At 38.0% G+C, this 23,504-nt stretch overlaps 1 protein-coding gene across 6 annotated transcripts in view; it reads right to left on the bottom strand.

Annotated features, from left to right (window-relative positions):
• LOC122660312 (lariat debranching enzyme) overlaps positions 1-21,928 on the bottom strand; it is a 30,921-nt gene extending 8,993 nt beyond the window's left edge. The window contains exons 1-9 of one of the 6 annotated variants that reach the window (XM_043855558.1): positions 21,792-21,928; positions 21,404-21,520; positions 18,008-18,165; positions 14,890-15,041; positions 14,410-14,603; positions 8,932-9,114; positions 8,716-8,834; positions 8,488-8,627; positions 5,549-5,668 (exon numbers count right to left, since the gene is read on the bottom strand). In XM_043855558.1, the coding sequence (XP_043711493.1) occupies positions 5,549-5,668; positions 8,488-8,627; positions 8,716-8,834; positions 8,932-9,114; positions 14,410-14,603; positions 14,890-15,041; positions 18,008-18,165; positions 21,404-21,520; positions 21,792-21,797 (1,189 nt within the window). In that variant the 5' untranslated portion in view covers positions 21,798-21,928. Of the gene's footprint in view, positions 1-5,548; positions 5,669-8,487; positions 8,628-8,715; positions 8,835-8,931; positions 9,115-14,409; positions 14,604-14,889; positions 15,042-18,007; positions 18,182-21,403; positions 21,553-21,646; positions 21,712-21,791 lie in introns of those variants that run through there. The other 5 variants (XM_043855557.1, XM_043855556.1, XM_043855555.1 and 2 more) reach the window with 5 other exon arrangements.
• Between the last annotated feature and the right edge of the window lie 1,576 nt (positions 21,929-23,504).

The raw sequence follows: 23,504 nt of genomic DNA, 5'->3' as shown, positions 1-23,504 counted from the left end.
TCGAGTGGGCTGGTCCAAGAGGGCAAATATGAGTTAATTGGGCACACTAATAGGAGTAGGCCAAAAAAGACGAAGAGGAGAAGGGGGTGAGGACGCTGGTCTAAGGGGTGGGGCCCACATAGGGAAGAGGTAAAAAGAGGGAGTGTAGAAGAGGTTGGGGGCTTCTCGAAACTGTTGAAGACCCTAACAAAAAAAGTGTGGGATGAGGGCTCTTCAAAATTCCAGAAAACACTAGTGAGAGATGGAGCGGTGCAGGGGACGAGGGAGATGGAGGAGTAATTTGTAGAGGAATCAGGGTTGCAGAGGGGTTCTAGTGAAGATGGCAACCAGAGGGAGAGGATGCAGAGGAGAAGGTACAGACTGTCACTTCTGACCTTGAATCGGGGACAGAATCGTCAATTGGTTGGAGACTCGAGAATCGCTTAGATCCTTTGGTCCTAGCAGGGTAAGGATTGACGGTAGGGACTGATGACCATTGGAGTGGCCACGAGAGGAGCAGAAGGCGGATCGCGACAACGATTTCTATGACGCTAGTAATCCAACCAGCGATCACAACTGGGGGGATGGAGATCAGATGAAGACAGGGGGCCAAGTTGGGTGAGGCATGCAGGAGGAGGAGGTAAGAAGCAGAAATATGGGTGTTCAGTGTTTGTACCGGAAGAGGTACCTGGAGGTTGCAGGAGTGCATTGGAGGTGGCAGGGGTGGGGAACTCGATGGAGGCATCAGTGCCATGGAGCTTAGTAGAGGCAGAAGGCTTGGGGGTACAAGAAGAGGAGGTGTGCTCAAAAACATTGCAGACCAAACATAGGGGAGGGAACCACTAGTAATGAACTTTTTGTTTGAAAGAGTACCTTTCATCATCAGTGACAGTGATTGAGGACAGAAGAGTAACTTCATGCAGATTATCCTTCCATCAGTGTACAAAGGGTTTCCCAGAACCTACAATACTGAGACCACCTTCACACCAGTAATGGAGAGGTAGCCCAGGGAGGGTGATCTACAAAGGGATGGATTTCAAATCAATTCTCTAGAGTTGGAGGTATCGATCCCATTGTCTTACGAAGATCTGCTTTCATCCAACTTGCCAAGGACCTCCCTCCAAGGCACGATTTTTGTCATCCCCATCTGAAAGCTTGAAAAACGAAAAACCCATTGTCCATCAAGTAAGTTTCAATAAACCCCTTATTTTCCATTGTTTCAACATAGAAGCCTCAACAATGTTGAAAGGGGATCGGATGCCAAAGAAGTGCCCAACCAGAAAATTTGACATTTCAAAGCTTCATTGTTTAGAAGACCCATAGGACATAGGGCAACCTTGGACAGTAGCAGGGCCTGACTAAAGAGAGAGTTCTAGGTCATTCCCCCTGGTTAGGAGGGGATAAGGCAGGAGGTCAGTAGTAACTGAGGAGTGTGGAGATAATTACAAGGGTATCTTAGGTTCATGACCTAACTCGATAGAATCAAGTTCTTTTAAGACCGGGAGAGTTGATGCAGTTACACGCAAGGTTAATTAGGGAAATTGCAAGTTTAATTATATTTTGTTGGAGTTAGACAACAATAGGAGTTAGTATGAAGTTGAGTTTGAGTTATTTTGTAATTTTCTTTTTCTTTCCTGTTGATGGAGTCGTAGAGTTAGAGTTGACTTTTGTTTTAAGTTATAGGATAGGATTAGGATTTCTTTGCTTAATTCTATATAACAACTTGTAAACAACGATTCTCAGTTGGATTGGAAAATTTAAATGAACTTGCGGTTAGCTGCTAGTTGCTGGGCGTACTAATCGTTTTCTCCTTCCTCTCATCTCTCTCTTTCCCTGGTTCTACGGTTCTACCTAGGGTTCCCAAGGTACGAAATCATTTTCCATTCTTCTCCCTTGATCCTCTTCTCTTCTTTTCTCCCTGTTATATTCCTTGCGCTTTATAATTCCCTGTTATTGTTTCATATCAGTGTTGCTCTGTTCTGGGAGAATCTAACAGCCCCACTCAATTGGATTGAACTCCTTTGAGGACAACTCATTCGGACTGAGATTTGGGTCGAAGGCAGCCTATCTCTAGGCGATTCAAACCCTAGAGATTACTCCCTGTAATCCCCTTCTATTATGAGATTTGCAGAGAAATTCAGGTCTGGTTCCTTGACCCCCACCAGATTCAGTTTCCACCATTAGGTATCATCCAATCACTTGTTATTCTGGGTGTTTGATGCTTGGAATCGATAGGACCTCAAGTTAACAACCTTCGCTTGCAATTTCAGATCAAACAGAGTTCATATGTGAGAGTGTCTCTCACCTGAAATGAGTCTAGGGTCTCTGCTGGTTTTATCTAACGTAAGGTTGAAGAAGAAGCTCTCTTCTTATTTATTATTTAAGGCAAACTTCTGCTATTTACATAAAAACCCCTCGTGTCAATAGATTGCTTATATTTCAATCCCACTTCATTCTAAATCCAATAAAGCCCACTTCCTCAATTTAAATTACTGTTTTGCCCCAGATTCCTTCAATCCTTTTTTAAAGGGTCTTAGTTGTGCTGTGAATTTACAGAATTGCCATTCAACCATTAAATTGAGTTATTTATTATTCCTATGGGCCCATAGCTACCCTAATTTGGGTTATTGAATCCAGGATCGTACCAGGTCGTGGCATAGGTGGAGCTTAAGGGACAAGCCTCAACATGGGAGGATGCCTAATGGCAATTTTGTAATTAAAATGAATAGTGTTTTGTATAAATTTTCAGGGGGGGTGTCATGTCTCCTTTTGGTAAACCACAAGAAGCACAAATGTTACCTTGTAGGGGAGTGACAGGTTGTCAAGGAGTGTAGCCATCCGTTACCTACCCCTACACTAGAGGCCCGTTGTTGCTACACACTTTGCCTGGTGATCCCCTTTAGAGCTAAGTTGTAATATTCTCTTTCAGTTACTGCACCATCCTTTCCTACCATCTGAGTGTGTGTGTGTATCTATGCTTTACTAGCCTAACTTCCTGTTGACGTATAGTTTAGGTGGTGCAGATAAGTCATCTATGGGGCTTATTTTTCTGGGAATAAGCCTTGGGTTGGATTATATATGTATAGGGCCTTCCATGTGTTTTCTTTGTAATGGGCCACTTTAATGGGCCTAAAATGTGGGTACAAGGTAGGCATACGGGATTAGTAGGAGCTTATTAGCCTTGTTTCATTCCTAATAGACTTAGAATTATTGTTATCAGTAGCTTTTAATTTCAGCAAGCAATGTAATAGCTCCTTGTCACACTAGGAGTTGATTTCTAGTTTTCCTAGTTGGAATAGGACTTTTGATTTACTTTCTATTTTAACAATGTAAGGCTGCTCAGCCGCATATGATTTGATTAATTTAAGTTTTGGGTGCTGTTTAACCTTGAGAATCTGTGCGAGTCAGATTGGGTGAGATACCCTGGCCTCCGATAAACTTCTTTCCACCTGAGATAGGTCTCTTCTTCTTTTCCCCTTCTTCCTCCTCTGTTTACCGTCATCTACATACTGATTGTACTCAGATACATGCTGATGATTTCCGATGCCTAAACCCAGACTTGTACGAGCGCTACATGTTTTTTCTATGTATGTGGATACATGCTGATGATTTCCGCTCCATTGTGACCAAGAAGTGGTCAAGCGTTCGAGTCTGGAAACAGCCTCTCTGCAAAAGCAGGGGTAAGACTGCGTACATTTTGACCCTCCCCAGACCCCACAGTGGCGGGAGCCTTGTACACTGGGTACGCCCTTTATATCGAGTGCATCTTTTTCTTACCTGCATCAAACCGTACAGGTCCTGTATCGGACAATACCAAAACGTATTAGTCTTGCATCGGTTCCATATCAAACTATATCGACCCGTATCAATCGATGCAGGGAAGATAGTCGAGATACAATTGTTTTGTTTTTACGTATTGTATCAATACCATATCGTATCAAGGCCTTGGCCGATACAAACCGATACAATACTTTAAACTTGCCTTCTTCATCTTTTGGATGATACCAATTTGAAGGATACAATTCAACCATCATGTTGTAACATTTTTAAACTTTTTATTTAAATCATGGTCGTTTGTTTCAGAAAGATTCCAATTGGTAGGATATGATTCAACCATCATTTTGTAGCCTATCCATACAATTGATTTGGATCATAGGCGTTCATTTAGCACTATAAATCATGGGAAACAAGACAGCACAAACCATCATAAGCTTCTGAAAGATTCTAATTGAAGGGATAGAGTTCAACCATCAAGTTTTAGGCTTCATAAACTTTTTACTTCGATAATGACCATTAATCTAGCATTTTAAATCATGGCAAACATGATGGCATGGTCTGACGCGAGATAAGACCGTCAAATTTTGATTAAAGGATAACATTCAACCTCATACTATAGAATTTTTCAACATTCGTCTTTTATCATGACTGTTCATTTAGCATGTTAAAGTATGATAAGCACGATGGTACAGTCAGATCTCTGATCAGATCATCAAAAGCACTCGATCCCGCAATCAATCATGTGATGAATGTTCAAATAAATGATTTCAATGATTATAACCGTGGATCTAGTCAAGCTTAGTGGTTGGCATGATTTAAAATGCTAAATGAACGGCCATGATCCAACTCAAAGATTTAAAAGTTCTAAAACAGGATGGTTTAATCATATCCTTCCTTTTGGTATATTTCAAAAGATGTAGAAGAACAGGGTTGTTTGGTCATGTATAGGGGCTATTTTAAACAGATTTTTGGTTTCACTTAACTGATGGTATCCAGGTTGAGGCACCCCAAACATCGAGTTTCGAAAGTTAAAAAACCCCTGGCATAGTTACCCTAAATGCTAGGAACCTCAAGTGTAATTTCTCCTAATTCCTCTTACAATATCACCCACATTTCCTTGGGGGAAAAATGCTATAAACACAAGCATAAATGTGTACAGCACAAAAGGCTGGGATCTCGCCTAATCAGTAGTTGCCCATATCCATAAATTGGTGGGTCCCACACTAACAGTGGACCCTGGCCATTCCAAGGACTCATGAGACACATTGCTTGTGTCATTGGCAGTTTCTTCCCTTGAAAAACAATCTTATTGATGATATTTATCAGTACTATTACAAATAATAATAAATTATTTTTATATTGTTGGTGGTTAGGCTTGATTAATCTTCCCCATTCCTCTTTTTAATTTTCCCTCACAACCCCTACCCTTTTGAATGAAAAACTAGTATCAGGTAAAGAACATTTTCTGAACAGAAATTTAGAAACTCAAAAGGCACAACTAATGGTGCAAGACATTGAATTCGGTGCCCTCTCAGATGGCTTGGGAAACAAAATTCTATATTTCACAGTTTGTTATCCGTACCTAATGTTTGTCCCTACCCCTCCACTCACCCACCAAAGAAGTAGTATGCAATGGCTACCACTTCCCATTATTTTTTGCATTATATAAGAGAGAATTAAGCATATAGCCTACTGACAAAATTCAAAAAAAAAATCTGCTTAAAATTAAAATGAAAAGGTTTACAATTACTGATATATCATGAGCACAGACAGAGTATAATGGAATATTTACCTCTAGAAATCAATGACACTGGATTTTGGTGTAGTCCACTTGGTTCTAATGTATTGTCAAGAAGATATGGAAGTTCCAGAAACTGCAGTAAGGATTCTGTTTGAGGGTTTCGACAATTTCCTGAACAAAATAAATAGCATCTGAATTGTCAATATAAGTGTGGTTTATATGTTATTTGTCTTTTAACTAACAATTTGGATCCATCATATATATTCAATGAAAGCAATGAAGGCAATCACTTTTATTATGATACCAAAACTGAACAATGGAGGTAGCAATGACTAAAAATGTATATCGACCTCATTATAGAAGAAATATCATAAAGTAATCAGCAACATAGTTCCAGCTTCAAATTGAAAATGAGAAGCAAACCTATTAACTCATATTGAACTGTTGCATCATAAACTGATAATCACAAAGCCAAACTCAATACACCTTTCAACATATCCTTTGTATACACATGACAGCCATGAAGTATCATTAGAATTTAGGCATCGATCTTCTTACAACCATGTGTACAGACGGTCAAGAAACTCAAACTCTTGAGAACTACTACATGATACATCAAATCCTTCTGCACTTAGTTCCATCCTTACATAGAGCAAAGACCAACTCCATTCACATTATGAAAATCAAGAGGTTTTGCAATTTTTCATTAACTAAATTATAATTGTTGGAGATGGTTTACAAGCTCTCCAGCTATGTTATATCGATGTAGGAGCAGGTTCTGACATTCACACACTTGTGCTTTTATAGCTTGTAGTCTACATAAGTGATGGGAGAGAAGGGAGGGATGCAGGTCCTGGTGATCCTTCAAGCCCAAAGTTCAAAATTTTCGATCATAGTTTGGGTTTCAGCCAAACCCTACACGTTTCAGTGGTTGGATTTGTTTGACCATTTCGGTGGTCAAATGGCCATATTTGGGTTCAAAACTTTAGGGAAACCCTAATTAAGCATCTCTAAACATGATGGTATAAAATTGAGCCCCAACCAATGAAGTCGTAAATCAGACAATGGTGTCTAACATGTATAAAATTGAGCCTCAACCAAGGTATATTAAACCCTATTTTTTTCAAATTCTTGTTTAAAGAAAATCAATTTTTAAACCAGAAATGTTAAAAATAGAAAATAAAATCCCACTCCATTAAGTCATAGATCGGCCTGCGGCATCTAACATTTAAAAATTGAAGCCCAACCACTAAATATTGACCTTATTTTTAACTTTGGGAAAAAAAGGTATTCCTCAAAGTTTGAATCTTCAACAAATCTCGCTCGAAGGCAGCAAATGGTAATTATAGATGTGTTGTAGTAGTCTCCAACACGTTGTTCCACCAATATTAGTAGGTGATTTGCCCAAAAAACACAAAACTGAGGTTTTCTGGCAAAATCCCCCTCACTGTCAAAACCACTGAGTCGAGCGACTTTTGTATCTTATATAACACATGATTGTATCGTTTTACCAAAACGAAACGATCCTTCCCACCGAAACCGAAATTTCTACCAATTGTAACTTGGTACACCTGCAAGGTCAACTAGCATCTCGTTTCGACACTTGTCAAGACTGAAATAATTCATGAAATCTCGGTCGAAAGCCAAAAACCGAGAGGCCTTATAAAAAAAGATAGAACTTCGGCCCGCTCTCCTCCTTTCTCTTCTTCTCTCCCATACACCCCCCCCCCCCCAAAAAAAAGGATTCATGATAGAATAATGCCGTATAAGCCAATGGCCACAGATACAGACATGCAATTCTGTAGGGGACGAGTCTAGGTAACATGGTATTAGAGTCAATAGAAAACACATTGGAATTAAGACTGACCTTGTCTTTCTTTTATTGAACATTCTCAAACACATTTTCAGGGTTGGAGCCTTGGAGGCTCTTCTATTTTCTCTTATGATAAAACAGTTAAAAACAGTTAATTGTATTAAAGTAAATCAAATTGCATAGGCTTGATAATTGTACGGTTATAAAATAACAAAAATATATAAATAAATCAAAATCCAAGACAGCTACTAATACCTAATTTTTCAAAAATTAACAAAATGTCAGCCATTGGGTTTTGTAAGGGTTGGAATATATAATGTGCATGAGATCTCATTGAGGTGTACTTCCAATGCAAGATAATTTTATTTTTACGAGATGGAACTCAGTCATGCATAACAAACTCAAAGTTGGCAACAATATGGAACTGGGTTCTCTAGGTTTGGACAAATGAATGACAGGCCTACTCCAATTCCATATATAAGGAGAAAAATCTCTTTGCATGAGAATTGAGTGAACCTCTCAATTGGGTTAGTTCTCTCTCCAAACAAATTTTTGTTTCATTCTCCCAATTGTTATCAGTCACTGGAAGTATTGTCCTTATCAATGAAGTTTGTATTAAATATCATCATCAAAGCTTAGTACAACCATTGAAAACCAACTAAATAGCTAGAATATCCAAGAAAGCTCTAACTGAAGAAAATAATTTTAATTCCAAAATAGCTCAAAATTTTTAACTTGGGAAAAGAAAGACATTTTCCTCCTCCAATCATGATCGATAGAATACTTTTAGGCTTAAAACTGAATAAGCATACACACTTAATACAGTAATATGCAGCATCTGATTCAATAAGCAGTATTTCGCAATGTCACCTCATAAGCTTACTAGTTTAACAATGGAGCTCTGTTCAGGTTGGGCAGTTGCTTATAAAGACCTAGATTGGTTATGTTTAGGAGCTTCCAAACTAAATACAGCTATTGTTTCCCAAGTTAACTAGATAAATTGTGATTTCTATTATTGTTAATAATAATATCTTTTGGGATCCTAACCCTCCCCCTCCCCCCCCCCCCAAACCACTTTCAATGATCTTAGCCATCATAAATTCATGTAGCATCCATGACAAACTCCACATTTATGTTTTGTATTATTATTAAAGGGAAATAAAGTCCCAAACATTACCAGATAAGGAACCTTCCATGACTGATTGAAAAGGATCATATGGAGGTACGGTCCGTATAAAATCAAAAGGCTTACTTCCTCGTGCTTTTAGCCTACTCCTGACCCATTGACGACAATCTTGCAAGTCGAGCTGCAGACCCCTACATCCAAACATGTAGACTCACATATTACTAAGAACAAGAACATTCCAAGAGTTTCATATAAGGAGTATCCTAGTGATGCACACACCCCAACTGCATGTGCTTCCTGGTTAAAGGAAAGATACAATTGAATTTCCGTGTTATTGCCATCCATTCTTCGTCATAATGAATCTCATAAGGTCCTGGCTCCGATTCAATTTCAACAATCTAGATATGAAATCAATGACAAAACTGAAAGGCATTAGCTTCCAGAGGTAACAACTGCAAAAATCTAACAGAAACAAACAAAGATAAGGAAGACTACCTGCAAAAATTTGCGCCCTGGGAGGCATTTATCAAGTGCAAGAAATTTTGTTACTGCACCACCCTCTCCATGTTGAACAAGAGCTGCAAACTTGCAGTGAAGATGAGCAGAAAACCAGTATGGTGGTTTCAATTTGTCAAGCAATTCTGTAGCAGCCTTGCTTCCTAGTGTTCTATCCTGAATCTGAAAGCACAGAAAATATAAGTCATATTAAGGAGGATGATAAAATAACTCAGTCTTGCAATTATGACCAGTCTGTATACAGATATTAACACAAGAACAAAGCCTAGGACATGCGGAAAAATCTGCAAAACTAGCACAGTTATATAAGGCCTCCTCGAGGGCCCGAAATATGACTTTGCTCCAGTGCCTATCGGCCCTATCCAAACTTGGGCCTCCTTTGGGCTGGCTTTTGGGTCTGTATAGTTCCCAGACCGCCCGTGACTTTATCTACAGCATAGTTGTCAAGGACAACGCCTTGGCATCCAGGTGTCTTGACAACTAGTGTCACCTTGGTCGCCTAGGAGGTGTCGCCTTGCATCCAAAAACCCCTCCAATGACTTGGGTTGCTTAGATGCCGTGACAGCAATGATCTATAGGCAGTATGGTTCCCTTCATGTCCAATAGACCATGCCAATCATTGGAGATGTAAATTTATGATTGGCAGCTGAAGGAATTCAATTGAAATTTTAGTTTTGAAGTTAACAAATTTTCCACTCCAGAGGTTGCACGTGTTTTAAGATATGGTTTTGCCACGTTGGTCTCACATTGAATTCAAATCTAGTCATTAACTCATTATATTTTGAGGCTACTTCAAGTCATGTTCCAGTTTCTTCTGTTTTATTTTATTTCAATTGTTTAGAATGAGTCCAGAAACTAATAATCCTTCTTCCTGATAAATAACAACTTGATATTAATAGCACATAAGGAAATCAAGTACAACTTATTGTGACCAAAGGTTAATTAAGAAAAAGGGCGTACCCATTGCACGAGGCTCCCGCCACTGCGGGGTCCGGGGAGGGTCATAATATACGCAGCCTTAACCCCGATTCTCAGAAGGGCTGTTTCCTGAGACTCGAACCTGTAACCAGTTGGTCACAATGGCGCAACCTTACTGTTGCACCAAGGTCCACCGTCCACCCTCTTAACCCTAGGTAAATTAGCAACCCCTTAACCCACAACTTAATAAAATCCCACAAGAATGGGCAGTCCACTTGGCTTCCACCAGAATGAACAGTTCACTTATGATGCAAGGTACTTATTCTTCTTATTTCTGCACAAATCTCCAAGATCACTCTTTAATCAAGGTGACCCAAGCTATCACAGTGGCTACCTTCCACCATAATTTTAGAGAAGCCTTCCCCAATAGCAATATCCAATCCCAGAAACTAGTGACCTATTCCTACCACTTCGAATTATCAAGGGTAAAACTATGCCCACTTGGTTTGAGTTTGGTGTCATCAGGGAGATTGTTCAATTACCAACCTAACAAATCAAATGTGATTTGAAAGAGAAAAATATAATGGTTTGGGGAAAAATAATAAGTAGCTACATGGTTGTTTCAGTGGTCTCAGTTGATGTACTTCAGTTAATAATGGCTTGTTTTCTTTATGCAACAGCACAGTGGTGACAAGGGAGGCGACACGGGAAGAGGTAGGAGAGACGACAGGGCGTCGCCTAGGTGTCCACGTGGATCTCTAGGGGCCTAGGCGATTGCCACCATAGTATAGGGCGCCTTGCACTGGTCTAATTGGTATCGGACTAAGTTTTGGCACTTATTTATGCCAAATATCATTTAAGTAAATGATGTATTTCATTTACTTAAGATATTATTCATAAATAAGCAAATACCCCCTATTTGAATCCAATAAAAAATAGTTAAAAAATCAAATTCCAAAAGGATAAAAAGTCAACTTCCCAATTCAAGAACAAAAACTGGATTTTTGGCAATAGGTGAAATTTCAACTTTCTAATGCCGAGTTTTTTCTCAAATCTAAAAATTCCATAAATCTTAATATGGTAAAACATTGCTAAAAACCCAAAGTGTGGAAAAATATTCATTTATGTTGATATTTAAAAAAATGTTTTCATTCAGAGCAATTTTGACAGCATTCACGCCCACCAAATAAGGTTTGACCGAAAACAAGCACATTCGAGAGCAGTCAAACTACAATCATTTGATCAGTCAAACTTGTTAGAGAAAAAGAACATTTTTCTAAATCGAGAGCAGTTTAATTACTTATTGACAAGATCATATTTTCTAAGAACAGTATAAACCAAATGTATGTTTTGATTGTTTCAAACTTCCAATAGCTTGCTTCTTTAGTTCTGCTGTCTTCTAGTTCTATATGATTTTTTATGACTTTATGTGGCTTAATATTTTCCTGAGATTTAGCTGAGATTTTCCTGACGGGTTGGACTATGCCTCTTTCCTCCTCTTACTATCCTTTTCCTTTTTCATCCCTCTTTTCCCTTTAAATCTATGTTTTCCATATTTTGTTTTTTTGTTTTGTTTGGATCCTTGTAGCCGACCCCATTAAGTTGGGATAAGGCTGAGTTTGTTGTTGTTGTTGTTGTATGTGGCTTAATATTGATTTTTGATTACTTAATGTGATTTAATGTTGATTAATATTGATTTTTTATGACTTGATGTGGTTTAATGTTGATTTTTTGATGATATAAGGTACATATTATAGCATATAAATAATGTTAGAAAAGAAGGGAAATAAAAAATAACACTTGGGTGCCTAGGCAATGCCTAGGTGGGCGCCTTGCCGCCTAAGCGCTTAGGCACCCCTCCACCGCCTTGCCGCCTTGACAACTATGGTCTAGAGCAAGTGATAGTGGATCTGCATAGTCACAGGGGATGAGGCAGGCTGCGTTGCCCTTCAGGAGATCAAAGAGTACAAGGGCAGTTCCACTTCCAATACGACCACAACAGGACCACGTACTAGAGTAGGATCCCAGTATCTACATGAAAAAGGTAACAAGCAACGTAAATTGAAGGGTATGTGAAGTAATGTGAGGGGGAAGGTTGGGGAGGCTGTGTCTAAGTGGTTGTTATTCCACAACATCCCATCACATGCCACTACAGGGCCCTATTATCAGACGATGCTAAATGTGGTTGTTAAGGCTGGCCCAAGGGCCCAGTAGCCGACTGCATACAAGGTGATGAATGTGTATCTCCTCCAACAGAAAAAAAAGGAACTCCAGGAGTATATAGATGACCTGAAGGGATGTGGAAGATCTACAGGGTGACGATTATATGTGATGGTTGGACTGGGCCCACGACAAAGTTCATCATCAACTTTATGGTTTAACGGGAGGACAGTATTCCTAAAATCTGTGGATGCATCTAAGGAGAAAAAGGATGCAAAATACATTTATAAGTTGCTTAAAGAGGTGGTTCAGGAGGTGGGAGTGGAGAACGTTGTCCGAGTTATGACGGACAACGAAAGCAACTTCAAGAAGGCTGGTCAGAAGTTGATGAGTACCAGTTCTTCTAGACCCCTTGTGCAACCCATTGCATTGACCTCATGCTAAAGGGCATAGGGAAGATAAGCGAGACAGGTGTTTGTCTACAACCAAGGGTTTGCACTGACCCTCTTGAGGGAGAAGTGTGAGTGAGACTTGGTCAAGCACGGCCTCACTAGAATCGCCACAAACTACATTGCACTGAAGAGCTTTGAGGGGGAAAAGGCTGGACCAAGATCTATGTTTGCATCTGAGGAGTGATTTGGGTGTAGGGAGTCGAGTTCCCCTCGTGGTAAGGCAGCACAAGCAACCATTTCATCTGAGGAGTTTTGGCACCACCTGAGTAAGGTGGAAAAGTTTTGGACCCACTGATCAAGGTCCTGAGGATGGTGGACTCTGCTTGCAAGCCACCATGTCACATTTATATGTTGTTGTGGACATGATGAAGGACACGTCTACAATGTAATGCCACATGGAAGCAAGACCTTCCTCGAGATTATCAAGGATCATTGGGAGCTTCAACATATGCATCCACTACATAAGACTGGGATGTATTTTCTTTAGTATACCTAATTCACAATGCATTTTAAAACTTATAGAATGTATAACTATACATTAACAATATCTATATGTAAATTTTCAGCATACTATCTAAACCCCAAGTATCAACATAGCATAGACTTGGGTTGAATCTGGATCTTCTACAAACAATGAAGCAAGTGGTTGCCAAGTTAATAATTTTCCAAATGGGTATCTCACCAAAAAGTCATAATATTTTTTGTTCTAGCTAGGATCTGCTTTGGTGCTTTATTCCTTGCAACAAACTTGAGATGATGCTTCTAGGGGTTGTTGTGCATGCTAACACAAGGCTGTTTGCATACCACTTGGAACCACTAACAGACATCAACAACGTTTCTAGTAGGGGATCTTATTTGGGTAGGGAGGCTCCCTCCTAGAGGCCTTACTTTAATTTATATCGAGAGTGTGACTTGGGTTTATTGCCTGTTACTAATTGTGGACAACTACTTGGATGTACATTTGTGCAACAGCCTTTCCTATCTGATAGAAAAGGATCCCATGATCCAGAACCGATCTTACCTGGGATTGCAAATCCCAAGTTTGTCTATGAAGAGCGGATTTAATTGCATTAGTCTGTAATTCAGCAAACTACATTTAACTATTAGCTAGTCTGAATTCATCAAATATATATATTTTAATCGAATTGAAAGCAACTTGACTGGAACTATCATCATCCTCCCTACTTACAGTCAAGCACTCAAGCCGGCCTACTCAGTAGGCAAACTGGTAAAGGAGGAGCTGTAGAGGTATCAACCCAATGTCTTTAGTGTTAAAAGTGGCAAGACTTCAAATAATGATCAAACAGTATTTGAGAGCTTTCCTGAAAATGCAGAAAGATGCTACATTGTTTAGATCCATTAATTCTATTGGCTCATTCTTCATTATTGTCCACAAAGGTGTACAAAAAAAAGTCCTGTCAGCGCAGCCATAAATCCATCCACGCTTAAAAAAATCTGATACAACTATCTAAACATTGTTGTCATTGATATCATATAGCTAGACTCTGGAGAGAATCTTTGAAAAACTTTGAATGGCTAGGAGAAACAAATAGAACTAATCATTTTCTCTGTGAAAGATATTCCTAAACCCCCACCCCCAAGCCTTTCATAAAAATGAAGGCAAAATGTTTAATGGTTAGCCATATCAGAACAATAGGCTATCTGTCTCATCTACCAGCCCCTTTCCCTGTACTGGAAATAGGTTTCCTTTTTCATTAACAATACAGAGAATCAGAAGCTACTTTCGAGAAAGAAGAAACAAAGCATATATGATCAAAATCATGTCTACTCACATCTTAAACAAAAGAAATACAGAACAATAGTATGTTGCAGCCATTTAACAAGCTCCACATAGTCATTTCTTCCCATAGAAACATGCTATTTTATGCTTTAGCCCTCTTGAAAGTTATGCCACACACATAATTACCTCTTTCTCAAAAAAACGTTTGTGTCGAACAAGTTCCTTCCAGTTTCCGTAGTCAGTGATTCCAAGAGGCCAATCATGGGAAAGAAAAATATCAATTGGTTCCTCAACTTGCATGAGCTTGAGGACATCGTACTCACGCACATGGTAGATAGACCGAATATCACTTTCATTATAAGGAGGCCTCTCGTAGTGTCCTGCTCATAAAACAAGTAACATAATTTGATACGTACCATAGAACAATGAACCACTTACAATAGCCACAGTGGTTAAATGACATATAATGTAACATTAAACCATGTGAAGTTTATCTTTAATTTCCACCCAAGATTTTCCAGTAAAATTCACATACAATATGAACAGACAAATGACACAGAAGACAGTACCAAAACCCCAGATATGAGAATCTATTATGCCAAAGAGAACTACATAGCTGAGCAATTGAAACGGGTACAAATAGCCATTACTCAGAGTTTAACTTGCCTAATTGGTAGTGTCGTGCATTATAAATTCCAGAAAGACCACCGATTCGAATGTTGCCAAACTTAATCACTCCAGCAAACCCCAAGAAATATATATTAGGCGCTGCCCATCCTCCATAGTATCTGGAAAGGCAGCCAAAAAGTAATACTGATCTGCGTAAGTAGCAAACCAGAATAAAGTAACACCAGATTTCGGAAGCCTAAATATCTTGTCCAAACCACTTTTCACTATTGGCATCAATAATACCAGCAGACAATTACCACATGAAAAGAACAAAGTCCCTCAAAGATTACTTCACCATACGAAACAAATATAACTATTACCGATGAACTAGATGACAAATTGCATAGGAAGATAAAATAAAAAGACCCAGGTCCTAGATAGTGTGTACAGAGTTGAAGATAGTACTGTGCTTTGAAAATGTCATACCAGATTTGGAATTCATTAATGAGCAACATAAGGAGAGTTGAACTGTTGAAGGATTGAAAGAACTGTTGGAAAAGGGGAGGAACCTAATGGCCTTCTAATGTCAAAGATTTTCAAAATCTGGTCATAACGAACATCTCTCTCCTTTAGTTGTACTAATACCTCTCATGCTCTTTCCATTGCCTCATACAGGTAACCCAAGGTAAGCCCATCACCATCAACCAAACGAAGAACCCGAATGATTGGTTCCATTAACCGCAAAAACTCTTTTGACTCAATCTAGAATGATTCCCTTTGAATAATATTCATTATCGTACCGGCTTCAAAAGATCTAGAATTTCTTAGACCCCTCCACTCAGCTGATGCAACTAGGAGTCTAAGCTTCTTCTTCCAATTCAACAATGGACGAATCATTAAGAAGTTGGAAGCAAATCAGGTCTTACAAGGATATTTCAAATCCTTATTTGTGAACTATCTCATCAACTGCAAGACAATGGTAGACCTATACAAGTAATCAATTATGCATTTTGCTTCATAAAACATTTCTTGAACCCCTTTAACCGTCTCATAAATATCCTTAAACATTAGATTAATTCCATGAGCTGCACATCGAGTCTTGAACAACCAACGTTATTTTCCTAGAAGCATATCAAATGCATTTCCGTAATTGGAAACATTGTCTTAAATTATATGAACTACATTATCTTGACCAATACTTTCAATCTTACTACCAATAATATCAAAGATAAATGGACCACTCATTCTAGCATGAGAACACTCCTCAGACTTCAAGAAAAGAGCACCGCCCAGTGAATAAGCAATCACATTAATAAAAGACCTCTTCTTTAAGTCAGTCCTTGAATCAGACATGATGGTACAACCAGTTGCCATCCAAAACAACTTTACTTCTCCAACATATTTGTCAATGTCCTTTCTTGCCTGAGAGATAATTCTACCACTAAGGGTAGAATAACTTGGAAGAGGAACACTAGGACCATAACGGGCAGTACACTTCAATAAATTGATGAAAACTTTGATTGAACAACATTAAAACTTAAAAGGAATGTTGTTCTTAATAAAGATTTCACAAAGGATTTTCTCCCAAGTTGGCTTATCCATATAGGAATCGCTTCTTCCATTGTGGATTGCCTCTGATCACGTGAAGTCATAGAGCAAGAACTGTAACCAACCCCTTCTCAACAGTATTACTCCTACGTTTTTTATTACGTAACTCAGAATTAACAACAAAAATGACCTGTGCTTGGATATCATCAATGACTTTTTCACAAGGGGCAACATCATGGACACTAAACCTAGCCAAATGGTACTTAAGCCAAGTGACCCCTCTGTAAAATTGTTTTCCACAAAATTTACAATTGAAGTAATCATTGTCCAACTGACTAGCATGTTACCAAAACTTGTCTTTTGGTTTTAACATTTTCCCTATTTGATTAAAAACATAAAACCAAATTAATTTGATGCAACCATATTCTACAAGAACCATAGAACATAAATGAAAGGAAAAGAACAAAAGGCAGCAAAAATTCTGTGAAAGGAAAAGAACCATAGAACATAAATGTAAGATGAATATGACTCAGATACTTGGGATCAGAATAGAAAAATGGAGGTTTAACCAATTTTCTGATTTTGCTGAAGGTATTTTGTGAAGCTTCATAGTGTCATTAGATAAAATATAAATGGCAAAATGTTGCTATCTTTAGGGTGAAGTTCATATCTGGTTTTACACTCATTAAGAACCAGCCACCAACACAAACAAGCACAGATCAAATTCCCTTGATCACAGAGCTGGACACAGGAGGGCAAGGAGGTATTTTCCAAAGGGGGAGGAGAGAGGAAGACACATGTTGGGCATCCTAGCAGCATGCCCGGACTTTTCCTTTATATATTACTTATTTATAGTGTTTTATGCTTCAAAACTGTATTTTGCATATATCCTAATCATTTCGATATGTTCACGATTTCCATACATATCTAGCGTGTCTTGTGTCTCTCCGATACGATACAATACGTCTCTTAAAATCATCCTTCCGATACGATACCTGATACCGCTACTTTAAACCTTGGGTTTCGGTCATTTCGATTAGGTCGAAACGAGACCGAAATCCGAGTTTTGAACCTTGGTCTGGCTTGAACCAAAGGTCCAATTGAAGAACCATGGGCCTAAGTATGGATCTGGTCCTTCTTAGGCTTGCAGCTATGGTGCTTGTTGTAATGTTTGTCTACATCAGAAGTGCTTTCCACACCAAAAAAAAAAAAAAAGAGGCGGGAATAAAATAATGACAGGCGACGGCCCAGATTCCAGCCGTAAAGTAGTCCTCAAACCAATGCAGTAGTGGCCCACAGCATGGGGAGGAAAGTGTGGAATCCATGCCATCATCATTTTACACACGCGTTGGTCGAGCATTTCCCTTCATGACTATGTGGCTTTACCCTAAAAAATTTATGTTCATTGCCAACATGAGACAACGCTCTTTTATCTCGGGGCATGGAAATGGCAATGCAAGAAACAATGTGACTCGACTTACCCTGTATGGTTGGGATAAGAATTTTTTTTAGTCCAGTTAAGCATCTAAAATCAGAGACATAAAAAAAAATGCATCCCAAAAGGTCTTCCATCTTCTAGCGAAAAAAAAAATCTTGGACATAACAAAGATGTTTCCAAGTAACTCACAGTTCCCAAAGATAATTGGATGCTTCGTGATTCCCACCAATGAAAATAGTTGGAAAGGGAGGAACTTCCTGTCCTGAGTAGTACTTCCAAAACGAGTTCATGCTCCTATATTTAGGCTTGACATTTAAGCTCTCCAAATCCCTTTCATTTCTAACAGCCTGCTTGAACAAAAAACTACCTATAATAAGTAATAAGACTTAAAGTTGGAACTGAATCTAAAAACTGAACCCAAACTACATTAATGACAAAATACACTGAAAATGAGAGCAATAGCATAATATTGCTTCAAGGGATTCGTAAGATGCTAAGAAGAACCAAAATCAATCATTGAAATTTATACCATATAAAAGCAAAATAAATGAAATAAGGAAAAAACATTTGTTTGAAGACAGCAATTTCAATATAAGCTTCTGACAGAGTAGAATCCTAAATTTTGAGTACAAATTCAAGACTGTTTTGTATGGAATTAAAATCCTCAAACAAAATCCAAAATAGCTTAACCAAAAAAAGTAATTAAAGATTCAAAACTAAATTATTGCATATAAAAATTATATTTCCTACAGAGATGGTCAAATAAAGTACCATCCCTCCTGTAGAACATGACTCTTACTCTTGTCATTCCACTTAACTTATCACCTGGAACTACAGGTTTGAAGGAAGCATGACTACTCCACTTGAAGTCAACCTTATGGCAACAAAAGCATATAATACAGCAGCATGAACTGACCAACCTTATGACAACAAAAGCATATAATACAGCAGCAAGAACAAACTTAGCACAAGATTTTCTGATTGATAAATCAGATTCCCAAATTGCATCAAATTCCAACTTTGGCCTCCATATCCATGCAACACTAGATACGCTGCTCATTGTTAGTTCCTGGAGGTTCCCACTTCCCTGGACACAGTGCAGAAAAGCACAGGGAAAATCATAAAGTCTACCCAGGTATTTTGGTCATTTCTCCAGGACTCATGTATGGTCTCCCCCACAGGCCACAGCACACCTTAATCTGATAACTAAAAAAGGGACAAATCTACAAAAAGTTGATGAAAATGATCCAAAACCTTCATAAGCAAAGCCCCTGAAAACTTACACATATCTCCGTGCCCACAAACATGTCCAAGATCAAGCCATTATTTAGCCCATTCCACCTTGACCTTTTGCTTAGAATTATCAATTAATCCAAATTAATAATGTTATAGAAGTACCTATAGTTTAACAGTTGTATGGGAACTTATATAGGAACGAAATGGGGCCCTAGGGGCTGTATCTAGAGATTTCATCCTTCAAGTATCATTAGGAAGATGGTTTCTCAATGGATTTAAATAAGCAGCCTATTAGCACGTTAGAGAAGTTAACTTCGGTTGTAAGCAAACATAACCTATAAATGGGTGCTTTTTTCTTCCTTTTTTTTTTTTGTTTTTTTTTTTTTGGGGGGAGGTGGGGGATGGGTCTTTTACATGGAAATCTTTTGGGTTTATTTGTAAAAGAACTTGAATGAGTATTTGTTGAATACAACTAGTTTAAGCTACAATATCAACAGCAATATCCTATGAGTTATATAGATCAATCTATCCCCCCCCCCTCTCTTTCTCTCTCTTACACTTCTTTCTCAACCTTCTTTTTTCCTAGTTTCCTATTGGTACTTACTATTTCTTACCCTCCTTGCTTCTAAACCAAGTTTTAAACATCCTTGTTGACTGTTATATCTTCTCAGTCCCTAATTCCCATCATTGCCACCTGTAAACTATATTTTTTAACCTTACATAAGATCTACCTTTAACAGGTGCAAGACATAGGACCCCTTAATCAGGTGATGCATTTTAACACCCCTACAAAGATAAAAACCAAAAAAAAGAAAAGAAAAGAAAAAGAAAGTACTGCATCAAAGGACATTGTTTGACCTATTTTATCAAAATCGTTAGATGCAAAGGTGCAAAACTGATAGCTCATGCATGATCTATTAAAATAGTAGATAATTTCAAATATATGGTGCAATTTCTTTCCGGTGGCTTGACAAGTAAAAGCCAACTTGGAGCCCAAAATGAATAAGCTGTCAAAAGGATCCTTTTTATTTTAAATTAAAGATGGATTTATTTGGGTCTCTTAATATTGTGAGTGTGGTATTTTATCTTCTTACTTAATATTTTAAGTGATGGAAGGTATCTGTATTTTTTTTCTTTTACAAGTGCTTTAGTTTGGTTATTTAATGAGTTAATGGTCCTATTAACTGAGGTGAATGGTGTTTAGTCTTGAGTTATTACTTGGTATAGGTCTAGCTCATTTCAATGTAAACAGGAGGTAAAGGTATTCATTAAAACATGCAATCCCAAAGTGGGAGAGGATTTACGAGGGAAAAAAGAATTTACGGGGAAACCGGGGTCCACCAGTCTACTTTTCCATCTTCTTTCACTGTTTCTCTTCCCTAATTCGCCTTTAACTACTACCATTCTATTTCAGACTCGTCACTTTCCTTCTTTCTATTGTTTTTCTCTTATGTGATTCCTTCATTTCTGCTTATCTAAAACTGAAACGTAACCACCTTGATTAAAATCATTCAATTCTTGTTATTTTCAACCCATAACTTCCCTAGACCCTTCCTACATCCTCTGACGGAATTAAAACCTATACCTATTACCTTGTTTAAATCCTTCAAATCAAAACCCTTCAATCTGAATCGACTCTTTTCAATTAGGTTATCACTTATCAGTCTTGATATAGATTAGAACTCAATCTCGCACTTCCATTGGTTTACCAAGCCGAACACTAAATCGATTGAATTTCATGAATCAAAATAACTCTGAGCAGCATGCGATTTGAAATTTCCTCACTTGGCGCACCCACTGTTGGGTTGGAAATCGTCAATCTGTACTTTCTCAATAGATGCAATAAATGGAAGTAAGATCCATTTATACAGTAACAATTTGATTTCTCCAAATTTCTAAACGGTACTCTCCCAAGAAAAATAATCCCCAGTGAGCATTATAAACATCAAACTGACTTGTTAAGCATTAAATGGCTTCCCTGCAACATGAGTAAGCATCAGAATTTTCTTTTTACCCTCGTATTTTAAAAGCTAAGCCTTCTTCCTCATCAAAGCTCAACTAACGATCAGCCTTCTACTGTATTATGTGATTCTAGAGACTTTAATAAAAAACTAGTCAACAATTGATAACAGTAAGTACTTTATCCGTACCACTCAGTTCTAGCAATACAAACTCTAACAATTTGCCAGCTCACTATTCATTTACCTCTTCGACGGCTAAGCCAGACAGAAGCCAAAAATTCATCAAACACATTTCATTAAACATACAAGCGCGTACAATCTCAGGTCAATAACTAATATTATTCATTGCAACAGCGACGTCCAAAAACAGGCAGCCATCTCAATTTACCTGAAAATCACCACAGCATAGGAGAAGGTCGATCTTTGTGTTTTCTACTTTCTCCAAATGCAGAAGAGTCGCGTAAACATTGTCGAGATCTCCGTGCATGCATCCTTCCACTGCAATCTTCATACGCATAGGATCGCAGAAAACAAATATGAAACGATATATACGAATGAGCAAATAAAATCGGACTTATCTATCAAAAAACAAAAAAAACAACAAATGGGACTATTTTAAGGGGAGGTCGAACGAGGGTTTTAGCAAATAAAACTGAACTGCAAATCGAAATTACGGAAGATATTCCTTGGATTAATATTTAAAACGGTCGAACAAAAGAAAGAAATATGAGTAACAATCAGAACAGCGAGGGAACATAGAAGGTTTTGGCGCTTACTCTCATCGTGGTCGAGTGACTCTAGCTGCGCAACCGAGCTCAGTCAGTGAGAAAAGGCGGGAGTTCCCCACAGGCCACAACCAGTTTGATCGAATCGAACTCGCTAAAACTTTAACCCTACTGCACGAGTCGACGGGAAAAATTAGGTCAGAGTTGTTTGGGCCAGCCCAATCGGTCCCACCAATTTAAGGCCTGCGTCGTTACCACGTCATTAATTAGTCGGGTTCTTGGTCCGTCACTAATTTGTATAGTCGGAATTTATACGGGTTAATTGGGCCATGATGGGCTGTAAAATGTAAATTGATCATAAATGCATGGTTGGAAAACAGGTTTTGGATTGTGGTGAGCCGCCCGAGTCCGATCAAAATTTGAAAAATCTGGTCAAGAGTCATATAGATTAGGTAAGAATAAAAATTATTGAAATTGTCATAAATTGTTTGAGTTAAATAAAAATCGATATTTTTACCCAACTAATGACAAACTTGACGTGTTTTAGTTATTTTTTTAAAAATCATAAAACTTGTTCACTTATAATTGAGTTAAGTAAAATAGTAAATTTGCATTCTACAACAATAAGAAACTCTATTAGTTAAAACACGTTTAAAATAATGTACCATGTTTCTGCCATTTTAAACGCAAATTGTCAAATTGATCTCAAAGAGTTGGGAAAAAACGAGTTCGGCTCATCTAACCGTTCAAAACGTGTTTTAAATGCATTGCCGTTTTTTTATAAATGAAACAAAAAAAACAAAATTTAATTGGCTTTATTAGGCGGTTTGACCAAACCATCCCAAAAACTAATAATACACACTCCACACGAGGAGATACCAAGTTGTCACTTGTCACCGACTCACGTAGAGTGAGAGCTACAAGTTTAAGTTTGCCAAAAAGGTTTCATTTTTATAGAAGCTTGTCCCCTTTGAATTTATAAACCTACAAGATGTGAGAGTAAATCCAGGAAAGTGAAGATTAGACTCAAACCGGTTTCTATCCCCATTAATAGATAGAACATTCGCTTGAGACTGATAATGTTGTTGCTTTTAATGTCATTGATGATATCATGTACTTGTAACATCAATCGTGACAGTAAAATATGCAGATAGATATACCACCCACTATGACTCTATGAGTGTAGTTGGGCCTAGTTGGGTTAGGTCTTTTAAAACCTCAACGAATCCTAAATCCTCCTAACTCAATCCATCCTGGCCCAAGAAAAAATATATTAACATAAAAGAAAAGGAAAATACAATGATCAAGCTCACTAGCCAAGGGAAGGATCACAATCAAAACAAAAAAGGGACCAACAAAATGGACAAATCTAACAATATAAACTAAGAATGAGAAACAAAACATAAAGTATTCTAGTCTACAAATCACAAATAGTACGAGGAGATCCTAATGCGATGTATTCATTTTACTGTAAAAACATTATAGCCCTCTGAAACATTAGTGTTTTTCAAGAACAATCACGTCAACTTTGGTGAGGCAAATAAAAAAAAAAAGCCAACACTCACCAATATGAAGGAGTGAAAATCCCTCGATTAAGTAATATAGTGTCATTTACCAAAAACAAAAGTAATATAATGTCATTTTCTGAACTCAATTTTAATCCATGTCATCAAATTATTTTAAGCATAAAATCGCGTAATCCACCAATGAAATGAATGTGAGATCTTCTTTCTTGAACCCACTCATGTTTGGCAATATTATAGT

This window comes from Telopea speciosissima, chromosome 4, assembly GCF_018873765.1.
Source record: "Telopea speciosissima isolate NSW1024214 ecotype Mountain lineage chromosome 4, Tspe_v1, whole genome shotgun sequence".
Classification (NCBI taxonomy): Eukaryota; Viridiplantae; Streptophyta; class Magnoliopsida; order Proteales; family Proteaceae; genus Telopea; species Telopea speciosissima.
Note: the sequence above shows the minus strand (reverse complement) of the source record. Positions and strands in the feature narration are given on the sequence as shown.